General features: G+C 53.0%; 5 protein-coding genes across 5 annotated transcripts; 2 read left to right on the top strand and 3 right to left on the bottom strand.

Annotated features, from left to right (window-relative positions):
• Positions 1–111: 111 nt before the first annotated feature.
• On the bottom strand, positions 112–1,286 carry abnA (putative extracellular endo-1,5-alpha-L-arabinase; the record flags this gene model as incomplete). Its single annotated transcript, XM_056904460.1, has 4 exons — positions 112–247; positions 305–390; positions 460–936; positions 1,020–1,286. 4 exons carry the CDS (start codon positions 1,284–1,286, stop codon positions 112–114), a joined length of 966 nt encoding a protein of 321 aa, XP_056768567.1.
• Positions 1,287–2,023: 737 nt separating this feature from the next.
• N7458_001076 (transcription factor domain-containing protein) lies at positions 2,024–4,206 on the bottom strand (the record flags this gene model as incomplete). Its single annotated transcript, XM_056904459.1, has 2 exons — positions 2,024–3,388; positions 3,469–4,206. Coding segments are annotated over 2 exons (2,103 nt in total), but the record flags the coding sequence as incomplete, so codon positions are not given.
• Positions 4,207–5,198: 992 nt separating this feature from the next.
• On the bottom strand, positions 5,199–7,369 carry N7458_001075 (putative copper amine oxidase; the record flags this gene model as incomplete). The annotated part of the gene is made up of 3 exons (XM_056904458.1): positions 5,199–6,305; positions 6,377–6,953; positions 7,041–7,369. The coding sequence occupies 3 exons, from the start codon at positions 7,367–7,369 to the stop codon at positions 5,199–5,201; spliced, it is 2,013 nt and encodes a 670-aa protein (XP_056768565.1).
• A 1,003-nt stretch (positions 7,370–8,372) lies between these two features.
• Positions 8,373–10,236, top strand: N7458_001074 (uncharacterized protein; the record flags this gene model as incomplete). The annotated part of the gene is made up of 5 exons (XM_056904457.1): positions 8,373–8,596; positions 8,662–8,738; positions 8,861–9,139; positions 9,199–9,367; positions 9,429–10,236. The coding sequence occupies 5 exons, from the start codon at positions 8,373–8,375 to the stop codon at positions 10,234–10,236; spliced, it is 1,557 nt and encodes a 518-aa protein (XP_056768564.1).
• Positions 10,237–10,550: 314 nt separating this feature from the next.
• On the top strand, positions 10,551–11,552 carry N7458_001073 (alpha/beta fold hydrolase; the record flags this gene model as incomplete). Its single annotated transcript, XM_056904456.1, has 3 exons — positions 10,551–10,913; positions 10,979–11,329; positions 11,379–11,552. The coding sequence occupies 3 exons, from the start codon at positions 10,551–10,553 to the stop codon at positions 11,550–11,552; spliced, it is 888 nt and encodes a 295-aa protein (XP_056768563.1).
• Between the last annotated feature and the right edge of the window lie 524 nt (positions 11,553–12,076).

The raw sequence follows: 12,076 nt of genomic DNA, 5'->3' as shown, positions 1-12,076 counted from the left end.
CATCCTGCGAGCCATCACAATTCGAAAATGATGGAATCGCAAAGCTGCCTGCAAATTCCCTGGATTGCACTCTGTCCAATCCATCGTCCATCGATATGTTGTGAACCACTCTCAGACCACAGGCCAACCAGAGGAGAAATCAATTTGATTCCATCCGAACAGCTTTTCGCTATCTGCGTATCCAACTGTAGTATCGACGTAGTGATAGTAGAGAACGGGGCCGAGGCTAGGGTCGGTGAAGACTCCCCTGGACGGACATTGTTAGCTGGGTTGAAGCTTCCGCCGTACGAGCTCCATAACTTACTGTCCACCTGGGCCGTATACAGTGCCATGACTTTCCAGCACAGCTGTCCCTCCGCTACTCTTGCAGGCTGTGCCATCAGCGTCGACCTGAAGGGAGACCGAGCATTAGTCCCAGGTTCACTCTTTGTTTTTGAAAACATCCAGGTCTTCACTTACAAAGCCGCTTGTCGGTGAGGTCGACCGGCAAACCATGATCTTGTATTCCTCTCCAGCCGCAGGCATGGATGAGTCATAGCCACAGCAAATGCCTGAAGAGAAAAAGAGATAGTAGTAGCTCCCATACTTGTACATGTAGGAGCCCTCCTCGGCATGACTTCCCGTCGCATTATACGCAATGTTGTACGAGGATGAAGCGACCTTTGTTGCAGCAGAATTCATCGGCGCTTGGTAGATGTCGTCCCAGAAAGAACCAAAGTTCATGTAGTATGTACCGTCCACGTCGATCAGGTTTCCGTCAATGGCATTGTATGCTTTGGATGAGGATGAGGCGATTCCTGTACTACCTTGATCGGTCCAAGAACCATATTCCATGGTTGCTGATGTCGCCAGCCCAATGGCAGACGACTGTGATCCAAATGTCGACACGGAATAGTAGACGTAGTAGAGATCATCGACGATATGCGCATCGGGGGCCTGTTGAAGAAAGAATTCGCCATATTGTCAGCTCAAGCGTGCCCCGACGAAAGTCACAAGACCGAGAAGGTCTCAGTTCGTACCCAGAGGTCGGTATTACCCGCAAGATCGATGGAGGACCCAGAAGGCAACATCGAGCCGATTGCGGTCCATGGGCCCTTGATGGAGGACGCACTGGCATAAGAGATTTCATTTCCCGTGGAGAATCGGAAGTAGAGACTATCCGAAGTTCTCTGAATCAACGATGGGTCGTGGACATTGCAAGCGCCCGAGCAACTGCCCGGGTTTGCATATCCCCGGACTAGAGCCGCAAAGAGCGCCACGGGTGTCACGAGCCCTCGTACAACCATTGCAGACAAGATGAAATCAGAACCTGATGCTGGATTTTATGAAGCATTGTATGTTACAGGACATGGCAAAATTTATACTCTGTACTCAAGTCGACATGAACATTGTCGGATGATCACGAGACACCGAGACAAGGACCAATTCGTGGAAGTGGATCTCTCATGGGCCATCCTACGAATCTCTGGTAGGAGAGAATAGGGTTAAATCGCATGTGGGGTACAGGTTGTAAGGACGGAATTCGATTGAGGACACCGGAAGGATCGATGTTTTGAAATAGATCAAGACAGGAACACTGCGCCGACTGGTGGGAATATCGCTACCTCGGGGCGCCACCACACACGAATGCAAGCAGAGATCGGCAGAAGGGCCGGAGCCATGCGGGGGAGATTTTCTTCAGCCTGCTGGGACTGTACTTGACTCGGGGATCAGCGCCGAAATCCAATCGATGTGACATGTAAATTTACCCCGAACTTTGGGTTCGATATCGGAGTTGTTGGTGGACTTACTTTCTGTTCTCTTCGTGAACAGCCAAGACGTGATGTCCGGGACTATCTGCTAATGCGTGATCAGGAGCGCTCTCTTGAAAAGTAAAAATTTCCGGAGTTTCAAGTTAAAAGAACACCACTGTATCCGGTATCATGTATTGGGGGTTCGTTGTGTTAGCCGCGGACGGCGTGAGGCAATAATGGGAGGCCTGATGATAAGCTAAGAAACACTTGGCTAGAAATAAAGTGTATCTTTATAGAAGCCCAGCCATCACCCGTGTCAACGCCTCATCTTCAGCCTGAAACGCATCCAACACATGAGGTACCCGTCCGTAGTCGGACGGAGACATTTCCATTCCCATCCCCACAGCACTTGGCACATGCGCATCCGCACCAGGATCAAAATATAAGCCCCCTGCAATCTCAAAGAAACTGCTGAGATCTTCACAGTCGTTGGATTCGAGATCTATAGCAGTACCTGGCGACAATGGCCACAGTGTTGCAGAAGACGGCTGCGGAGTGCGCCCATCGTCAATTCGGTTCATCTGAGGACGCTGGCTGGGCGGAGAGTCTGTCGTGATAGAGAGTGGTGTATTTTCCAACAAGCTGTGAGTCACTAAGGAGGCCTGTTTTATTGAAGTGGATGGACTCTCGCCCGCGTCGGGGAGCGTCCTTGCAAGAGTTGGTGCGCGGTGATGATGCCGAGCGGGGGATGTGGGGCCTCGGGATTTGTGCCATTGAACATTCAATTGGATGCGCTTGAGGCTGCGAATGATTTTTTGGAGGCGCCGTGAGGTCCGACTTTGGGTCGCCGAGCGGCGCACCATGTCGATGGCAGTGTAGAACTCGGGTCGACAGGTCTGGCTGTACCGGTAGGGTGCATGAAGCACAGCAAGGAACAAGGCGGCCAGAGCAGATATCAAGAAGTAGTTGAATGGCTCTGGTCGCTGGAAATAAATGTTCGACACTCGACTGAAGTAGTCCAGCATATGGACTGTGCTCTTTGCTGTTTCGACAGCGATGGACGCCCCAGCCAGGTCTTCTGCGATGCGCTCGCTACTCAGAAGGTACTGTCGGTAGACAAGAATGCGGAGTTGATTTGCCTGGAGCGCAAGCAGTACCTGGAGCATCATGTTTCTATCCGTGTGCTCAGATCCCGCAGATGATCGTTGGCCCGGGTCGAAGCGAAGCTCCCGTGGAATGGAGCGCACCCATTGTTGCACTTGCGCATCTAACATGGCACATCCTTCTGATGTAGCCGCTCGAGAACGATTGGACCAACCAACAATGAGTCCCCAAATCTTCGAGCTGAGGCGAGCATAAGAAATCATGCAGGTTAGATACGGAGTCGAGTGACCAGGCTCTGGCAGGTTGGTATCCATGTCCGCGTCCTGGATCGCAAATGGTAGACCTGTTCCGCATGACCACTTGCGATCCAAGACATAGACAACCCAGAACAGACGACTCGCCCAAAGCCATTCTAGTGCACCTGGGAATATTCCTCCTGTTCTTTGCCACGTCTCCTGCCGATGTAAGCCCAGCTCCATACTTCCACGAGCCGCCATGCCGATCAGTCGCCATGCAATGACCTCGTCATCGCGGTATGAGTGGAATATAGACTACAGTGTTGAAACAATTAGCTTTTCCTGTTGCATGTTGCTTTGGACGTGAAACAAGGCCACACAGAACAACAACGTACCAATAAAACCAGAATAAGAATTTCCTTCATGTCGACCTGGGCAATCTTCAACCGACTAGCGAAGCGATCCTCAACGCAATCCGCCAGCTGAGCCGCCAGCTCGCTTCTGCCATGAGATTCAACCAAGAGAGCCGTGGCTAGCAGGATATTCAATACCTGTATATCACGCGCATGAAACCAGTCTCTGGCCGAAAGGGTCGCTGGCGTTGGACTGGAGTTGCCTCCAACATGTGAGTAGCGGGAATGATGAGATTCGACGACATACGTTCGAACACTGGCCAGATCAACACAGGGATAAATTGTGGCCACATTATCTTCGTAGACCTGAACTAGACGCAGGGTTTCTTCCAAAGTCAACCCCTTCAGCGGATCTCCATTTGCCAAGGGCTCATTGTCATTGGAAGGCTCAGGGTTGCGAGGTGCGGGTGACAATTCAGGTACATCGTCGTCAGTATGATCCGTGTCTTTCTCGCCATCATTATGAGGCTCTTCATCTGGGAAGCGAGGACGGTCCAGGCCGAATTCGGCGCTCGTGGGACCAACATAGGAGGGTGATTGTGGCGCATTCAGAATTCGATGTATACTCCCCGCTGCGGCGCTGCTTGGCAATGCAGGTGATTTGGGATGGGAAGAGGATTCCACTCCTCTTAGTCTTGTGGAAAGAATTTGTATGTCGCGTTGAAGTGATTCAATTTGCCTGTGGACTGTTTGAAACTGGGCTGCGAACCTGAAGTGCGACTCGCATTAGTGAACGAAATTACTGATTGGCGAGGAAGAGCGACGCCAGGTGGCTGGCCTGGACGGAATCCTCCGTGTCCCAAGTATCGGAACGAGAGAAAGTGAGCAGCGGAACCATTTCCTTACCTGTCGTCCTGGGGACTTTCAGTTGGCGGAGTGGATGCCAACGTTTTGTTGACGATATTGTAAATACACTGGGCACGATCACGCGCACAGCGCGAACAAGTTGTTCCACCACTGCATTTGAGCTTCCTCCGCTTGCATTCGTTACTGATATCATCAGCATGTGCAAGGTTTGCCAAGAGACACGGATTCACACTGACCAGGCAACCTGTGTGTACTTGGCCCTTTTTCGCGGCCGTGATTCGGGTGAATTATTCGTCTCTCCTGCCGGAGTAGAGACCATGACCACAGACCGCTCTCCTGCGCTCGCACTGTTAGTATGATGCGATGAAGAAGAGGGAGAGAGACGTCGGAAACTCGGAAACTGCGAAAAGCGAGGGAGTGGGGATTGGGTGGAGACGCGGCGATAAGGCGAGCAGGTGATAACCCCAGGCCGAAATCACAGCCGTAGTGGCCTCGTCCGAGTTCCGCGAGAATTCCGCGGTTTTGCGTTTGAGTTTCTTGATAAAAGTTTAAAAGAAGACTCCAGGAGTCTTGGATTGCTTCTCGTTTCATGCACCGGGTGATCGAGGTAGAGGCTAGTGATAATCAGGTCACATGTACAGATATGGACATGTATACTTACAGCTACTCAGGCCCTGAAAGAACCCGCTGGAAGCACGCAAGAGAGTTGCACTATATATTCAAAGCCGACAAAACATACTGTATTTATTGGAATTCGAATACAAAGCAAATGATTATTCGAGCGATTCAAATGGTATGATGATGGTGATGATGATGATGATGATGCTATATATGCAATTTGCCCATGATGGTGAAAGTCCTGTATTATACAATTGTCCTGCAATTACCCTCGCCCGGCAAGCAACCTAGATATGCGCCTTCCGGCAACATTCCGAATCCGCTAGCCGTGAAGAGCCATTCTTGTTCGATGGCACATCGATGGATGGATTAGCCACGAAGAAGTCCGCGGGCCGGATCATCAGCTGAAAGATTTCAACAGGCATGACGGGCCAATCCTCAACGCGTGGGTTATGAGTGATGCCAAAGGAGTTCCACACGACCACGTCTGTGTCTGCCACCGCGTCCCCTCGACGGACTGCATCCGCGACACCATCAACTTCATACTGACTTTGAAGGGTGTAGCGTCCACCGGCGTAGAGCTCCCCATCCTGATACTTGGTCACCCAGACATGATGTTGCGCAAACTGGGCGCGACGGGCTTGAACAGACTCGGGATCCGCCAGCAATAGCTGCGTGGGCAAGGGGATGAATTTATACCCGACCGGGTTCCCACTGATGGGGTTGGTCTTGTGAGGGTTGACCATTTTGATGGTGCGGTTATGCTCGGGTGCGGCATCGAGGTAGGTGGCTCGTTCAATGGTCGTCTTGGTGACTTGGTAGAAGTTGCCATGTGGGTTGGTGACGGCATTCATCGGGACGGGATGAGACTCCTCGACCACGACGGAATTGTTTGAGCCGTCCACGGCTGGATCGATGCGTACACAGAAGATGTGCTGGTGATTTTGTGCAAGGACACCACCACTCACAACGTTGCCGTACTCGCTGACCTTGCCGGCATCGATGTTGACCACATTGAGAATACCGGTCGCTCTGGCCTCCACAGTGATGCCACCGGATTGGTCAAACTTGTAGGCAAAGATGTATTCGTAGTTGGCCAGAGTGATGATAAACTGGACCACAAGCTCTCGGTGACGGGTGACCACGGCGCGACCCGTACGCCAATTGGAGTGCTTCCAGCCGATGCCGTTATCTTGCTCATGAAGACAAATGGCATTGGGCAGCTTCTGGGCAGTACCATCTGCTTGCGTGATCACGGCATCAAAGTATTTGATCACGCCCAGGCAGTCACAACCCAGGGAAAGGTTGTTGGCCATGTTTCCACCACCACCGTCGCCGAAATCAAATGCCTGCTTGCGATGGAATGGCGGTCGAGGATCGGCATATGGGACAGTCTGTGAGGGACGGAGAGAAGTTAGTTCATGGTGGACAGAGTCATCAAACGGATGGGAGCAAAGCCACATACCATTTCACTGATCGCCAGGCGATGCATCACACTGCGGCCATCATACCAGACATCATGGATGGTCGCACCTTCGCGAGGATTGAACGCCACACGGAAGCGCCATTTCTGCCACTCCACCAAGGACTCATTCGTCACGCGGAAGGAAGGTCCCTCTGGCTGGACCACATTCAATGGCTTGAGGTCCTTGCGAGTTCCCTCCGGCAGAAGCTCGGGGACGTATTCGGAAGGCTTGCAATGCCCAATGATATCCGCCTTGAAAGTTTGTTCCGTCAGACCGTCACTCTTGCCCCCCGTCGCGGGCCTGTCCACTCGGATGATCTCTTGTGTGTGTGCATCCATGACGGGGATCACGGGCAGAGGGAAGGAGTAAAAGTTCGAGTCTGGGTTGCCCGACCGGGTATCGCGAGCGAAGCAGAGACCCTGGAAGTAGCGGCGATTTTCGTCGGTGTGATCTAGGCCACCATAGGGCCACGGCTCAATCACGACTTCGAATCCCTCTGGCAGCTTGAACTCGGCCAGAGCGGCTTGGAACAAGGGTGAACTCATGCAGCGATCAACCAGAACATCGAATTCGCTCCTGTTTAAAATGTGAGCACGACTGATCTACATGCGAGGGGGGTTTTTTCCCCATTCGATTCCTCGTCACGATGTGCGGACCACTTACAGTGTCAAGCTGGCATGGTGTTGTTTCCCAACCACGGTATGCTTCACGCGGGTTTGGGACACCACGTCGACCACCGATTCATGGAACTGGGGAATTCGGTCGGATCCAATCACGTCGTATTGGCAGAGTGCCAGACGAGGCGGTCGAGGCGTGGTTGGGCTCAGGCGACCAGCATGTTCGAGGGCCAGGAACTCCAGGAGCTGGGCCTTGGGCGGCTCTTGCAAGAAGATCTCCCGGAAATCGATCACTGTGTTCGGGTGTGCCGCCTTGACGACGTCCCGGGCGAGGTTCGTCTCGGCCTCGGAGAGGATGGCGAGCGGATGAATCATGGTGGTATGTGAAATTCTGTCATTCGAGACAAGAGGAGGGGCACGCGGGAATTCTTAAGTACCATGTCGGTTATCGGCTGTGTCGCTGTATCCGCAGTGCGACGCTGCGCTCGTGAGCTTGGGGCCACTCGGTACGTTCCGACCGCATTCCGAGATGCATCTCGACCATCAGTGGAGCTTCACCAACGACCCCAAGTCACGGAGGGAACGGGAACAGGGCGTTACAGGAAACGCCGTGATCCTCCGGTTGACATTAACCGGCAGTATTCCCCGGTGGCCAGTCCAATCTCGTCTCATTTGGGCGGCAAGGCCCTTCCAAGCAGGCGGTCCCAACGGACCGTGACGGCTTTGGTACGGCGTGGGTGATTACGCGGAAGTTCCGGCGCCAATTTGCTATCAAAGAAAGTGGATCCCCCGATAAGCGCGAAAAGGCTCGGCATCAATTGCCTCTTGCTTCCGAGACTCGACTCCATTTTGAGATTACTCCTTGCGACCACCCGCCCAACATGGGGCCATTGGTTATTCCCTGGAAGTTGTGGGCTTTTACCTCAAGTTTCTCGTCAGATCCATGCCCAATAATGAAACCCAAATGGCTGCCATTCCCAGCGACAAGGGATGAACATGGAGAGCGCACCGCGGGTACGTTCCGCGACCCGCGCCGAGCCAAAATGCGGGGAAGATTAGGCTGTGGGGAACCAGGCACTCCAGAACGAGCCCGTGACCCAGTCAACCTCGGCCGCCGGGGCCAAGCAGGCTCGATGATTGGCGATTATGGAAAAGCCAACGTCTTCAATCGCGGAATCTGATATCGCTACCACTGGGCGCACCGGGTCAATCAATCCTGCGTATCGCACCCCTTTTAGCCTACCCGTCCAGTCTTTATAAATTTTCCGCCGACCCTGCTGGAAATGTAATGAGACAGTCTGGGCATTCCTGGCTCATTCTGTGTTCCCAATTAATTTCTCACTCACTCGATCCGAATTGGGCGCCGTGAGTATCCCCCATGACTTCCATCGCCGACCCAGATACCAAGGTGGCCCCGGAGAAGCCCCTCAGCGATGAGGAACAATTGGCCGCCCTGGGCCATGTCCAAGAACTCCGCCGAGAGTTCTCCTTGTGGTCCATCGTGTGTCTTCAAATCTCCTTGATGGCCACCTGGGAGGCACTGTCTTCCGTCGTTGCAACGGCCTTGACCAATGGTGGAGCTCCCTGTTTGTTCTACAACTAGTAAGTGCTGCCAGTCGGGGGGGGGAACCTGTGATAACAAGGATCCTGACAACGTTTGATTAAAGTATCATTGCTCTGGTCGGGACCGTATTTGTTGTCCTCTCGCTAGGTGAGATTGCTTCAATCTACCCGACTGCTGGAGGTATGTCATGCTGTCCTTCCGAAGCCCCCTTTCCCTTTCCTTTCATTGCATTTGCGTTCCTCCAACCATACACTGTCACCCTGCCCACCCGAAGAATGCATGCTCATCGGAAAACCATGTAGGACAATATCACTGGGTCCACTGCCTGACACCAGCCTCGTACCGCGCCACAGCTTCATGGTTCACTGGCTGGATCTCCATTGGAGGCCAACTGGTGCTCGCCGCATCTGCAGCCTTTGCCGCTGGCCTGCAGTTGCAAGCTCTCATCACATTGAACAATCCCGATTCATACATCCCGACTCGATGGCAGGGTATGTTGTTCTACTGGCTGATCATCGCGTACTCGACTGCGATCAATATTTGGGGCTCTAAGATCTTACCCCATTCAAACACTGCCGCTGGTAAGAGGACATCACCTGGGACTGATCTAAGTATGCTCTTACTGAAAATTAACATACAGGTATCCTCCATGTTGTCGGGTTCATTGCTATTGTGGCAGTACTCGGTGCCATGTCGTCGAAACATTCTGCCTCCTACGTCTTCACAGAATTCTCAAACACCAGTGGATGGACCAACGACGGGGTTTCATGGCTGGTGGGATTGCTGAGTACAGTCTATCCTTTTCTCGGGTATGGATCTTGCAACCCCTGACCCAAGACTGGTATCACGGGACTGACGGTTATGTCACAGATATGACGCTGCCTGCCATCTGAGTGAAGAACTCCCCAAGCCTTCTCGAAATGTGCCCTTGGCCATGGTGGGCAGTGTGGCCATCAACGGTCTCATCGGACTTGTTTATGCCATCGTGCTCCTGTTCGCACTGGGCGATCTTGAGAGCTTGCTGACATCCCCAATTGGATTCCCCTTCATGCAGCTCTTCCTCAACGTCACGGGCTCGCCGGCTGGTGCATCCATCTTGACCTTGTGTATCACCCTGATTGCTGTGGCCGCAAATGCTGCTGGAGTGACCTCGACAAGTCGTACAGCATGGGCCTTTGCTCGCGATGACGGGCTACCGGCTTCTGGATTCCTCTCCGCGGTCAATCCGACCGTGAAGGTTCCTGTGCGCATGGTCTTGGTGGTTTCCTTTCTGCAAATGCTGCTGGGGCTGATTTATCTGGGAAGTTCCACGGCCTTCAATGCCGTTCTTTCCATGGCCATTCTCGGCATGTATGCGTCGTATTTCTCACCCATCTTGTTCATGCTAGTCTATGGCCGACGGACCTCCGGTCAGGTGGTTCGCGGTCTGGGACCTGGAATGTTTAACCTCGGCCCCAGGTGGGGTCCGGTGGTAAATGGAATTGCATTGTTATGGTTGTTGTTGGCGATGGTCTTCAGTACCTTCCCGACTGTTGAACCCGTCTCCCCCGACAATATGAATTACTGTATCGTGGTGACGATGGGTTGGATGTTTATCGGTGGGGTCTACTATTACCTGATCGGAGGGAAGAAACGATTCAGAGGCCCCGCAGTGGAATTGCTGGCCGAGGGACTCTGAGAGCGACAACGTCAGGCGTTCCGCAAAAGAGACTCCGAGCTATAGTCATAATGGACATGTACCCGAAACCTTCGAAGATCTCTTTCCTCTAATTAAGATTGCAATCCCATTCTACCTAAAAACTGGGTTTGGTACTTGCGCCTGGAGGGGCCACTGCCCCACCAAAAGCAAGAAGTGCGGGCAGAGGGCCAAGCCAACAAGGAGGGGTTCATCAATAGCCAAGAAGTCGTTCAAATGGGAAGAGATGGATGGGGTATAAGATCTCTTGACACAGAAACAACTGTCCAGGGAAACAAAACTTGAAATCTCGAGAAATGGTAAACACCAAGACCCTCCGCGTGCCCCATCTGGGAGGGATTGATGCAGCATACCAAATGCCTCGCGAGTATGATCCTGCCAAGCCGACCGTCGTCATGATCAATGCCTTTACCATGTCCTCCGAGCTTTACCGCGCCCAGTTTGACGATGCAGAATTGGCCGACCATATGAATTTGGTTGCGATCGAGCTCCTGGGCCATGGACAGACGCGCACGGCTCGGGAACATTGGACCTACTGGGACACTGCGGAGATGAATCTGCAGGTGTTGGAGGCTCTCCAGATTGATCGTGCATTCGTTCTGGGAACCAGCCAGGGTGGCTGGGTCGCGGTGCAAATGGTTTTGCTGCGCCCCGACAAGGTGAGTCCGCCTTTCTGAATGGAAGCTTTGAGGAGATCAGGGCTAACTTTCCTTTTGCTCTTTAGATTTTGGGGATCATCCCGATGGGAACATCCATGGACAGTGAATCGGAACGAACCCGCCAGCTAGACTGCTGGGATGGCCCGGTCATCGTATCCGGGTTTGTGAAACAATGGGCAAGCAGCGAGGTGACGCCGGAATTCGAGCCTGACGATACGTACTGCGATGCGGTGATTGGTATTGGGCTGAACCAACTCGCGCCAGGGGTGCGAGAGTTCTGGCACAGAACGCTCAAGTCCACCTACCATGGAGAGGAGGGTCGCCGACGCATCCGCATGGCGGCCATTAATTTGGCAGAGCGTGGAGGGCTGCATCTCCGACTCTCTGACATCCAGTGTCCCGTTCTATGGCTGCATGTGAGTCGCCCTTGCATCTCTCGCGGAATCTGACCCTAATTTCGAGCAGGGCACCAAAGATGCGGTCTACAGTATTGCCAATGCCAGCGAAGAAATCCAGCTATTCACACGCTCACCATCTGCAACCTTGGTCCCGGTGGAGGGAGGAGCGCACTTCCTGAATGCTTCACACCCACGGGAGGTGAATGCTGCCCTGTTGAAGTTTGTGAATCAGCACCACTGACAGGCCGAGTGTGTTCATGGTTGATGGATCCCGTTGAATTGTGTATGTCGTGGTCTTGATTCGGTCCAGGTCAAATGCAGGAGAGGTGTTGATGTACTCAATGAGGCTGGAATTAAGTGCAGTGAAGGTTATCTCGTATCTGTCTGCAAATGGATATATCTTGTATGGAATTGTATCATGCCATGACAACTGAGTCTTTCGAATGGGCTTGTATGGCATCTCCTGAACGTAGCTTGCCGTCGTATCGACCCATTCATCGCCCCGTCATTTTGGGGCAGTATCCTCGTCACGTACAGAGAAGTGCAACTGTTCGATGCTCGAGGCCAAGAGAATGGACACTCCCTCGGTAGATCAAGGCACCAAGTCAATGAGTGACCGGAAACAGTGCTGGGAAAGAACTTGATTCCGGATGGCATTCCCATAGTCTCGAACTGCAACGTGGCATGTCGGGTATAGCCCGTTGAGAATCTCAACTGACCCGAACGAGAGATGATGCACTCGACCAGCGCGCACGTGGAGGAGGG

The sequence above is a fragment of the Penicillium daleae genome (genome assembly GCF_028827525.1).
Source record: "Penicillium daleae strain IBT 16125 chromosome Unknown utg000002l_segment0_segment0, whole genome shotgun sequence".
NCBI classification, from domain to species: domain Eukaryota; kingdom Fungi; phylum Ascomycota; class Eurotiomycetes; order Eurotiales; family Aspergillaceae; genus Penicillium; species Penicillium daleae.
This window is presented reverse-complemented; position numbering and strand designations above follow the sequence as displayed.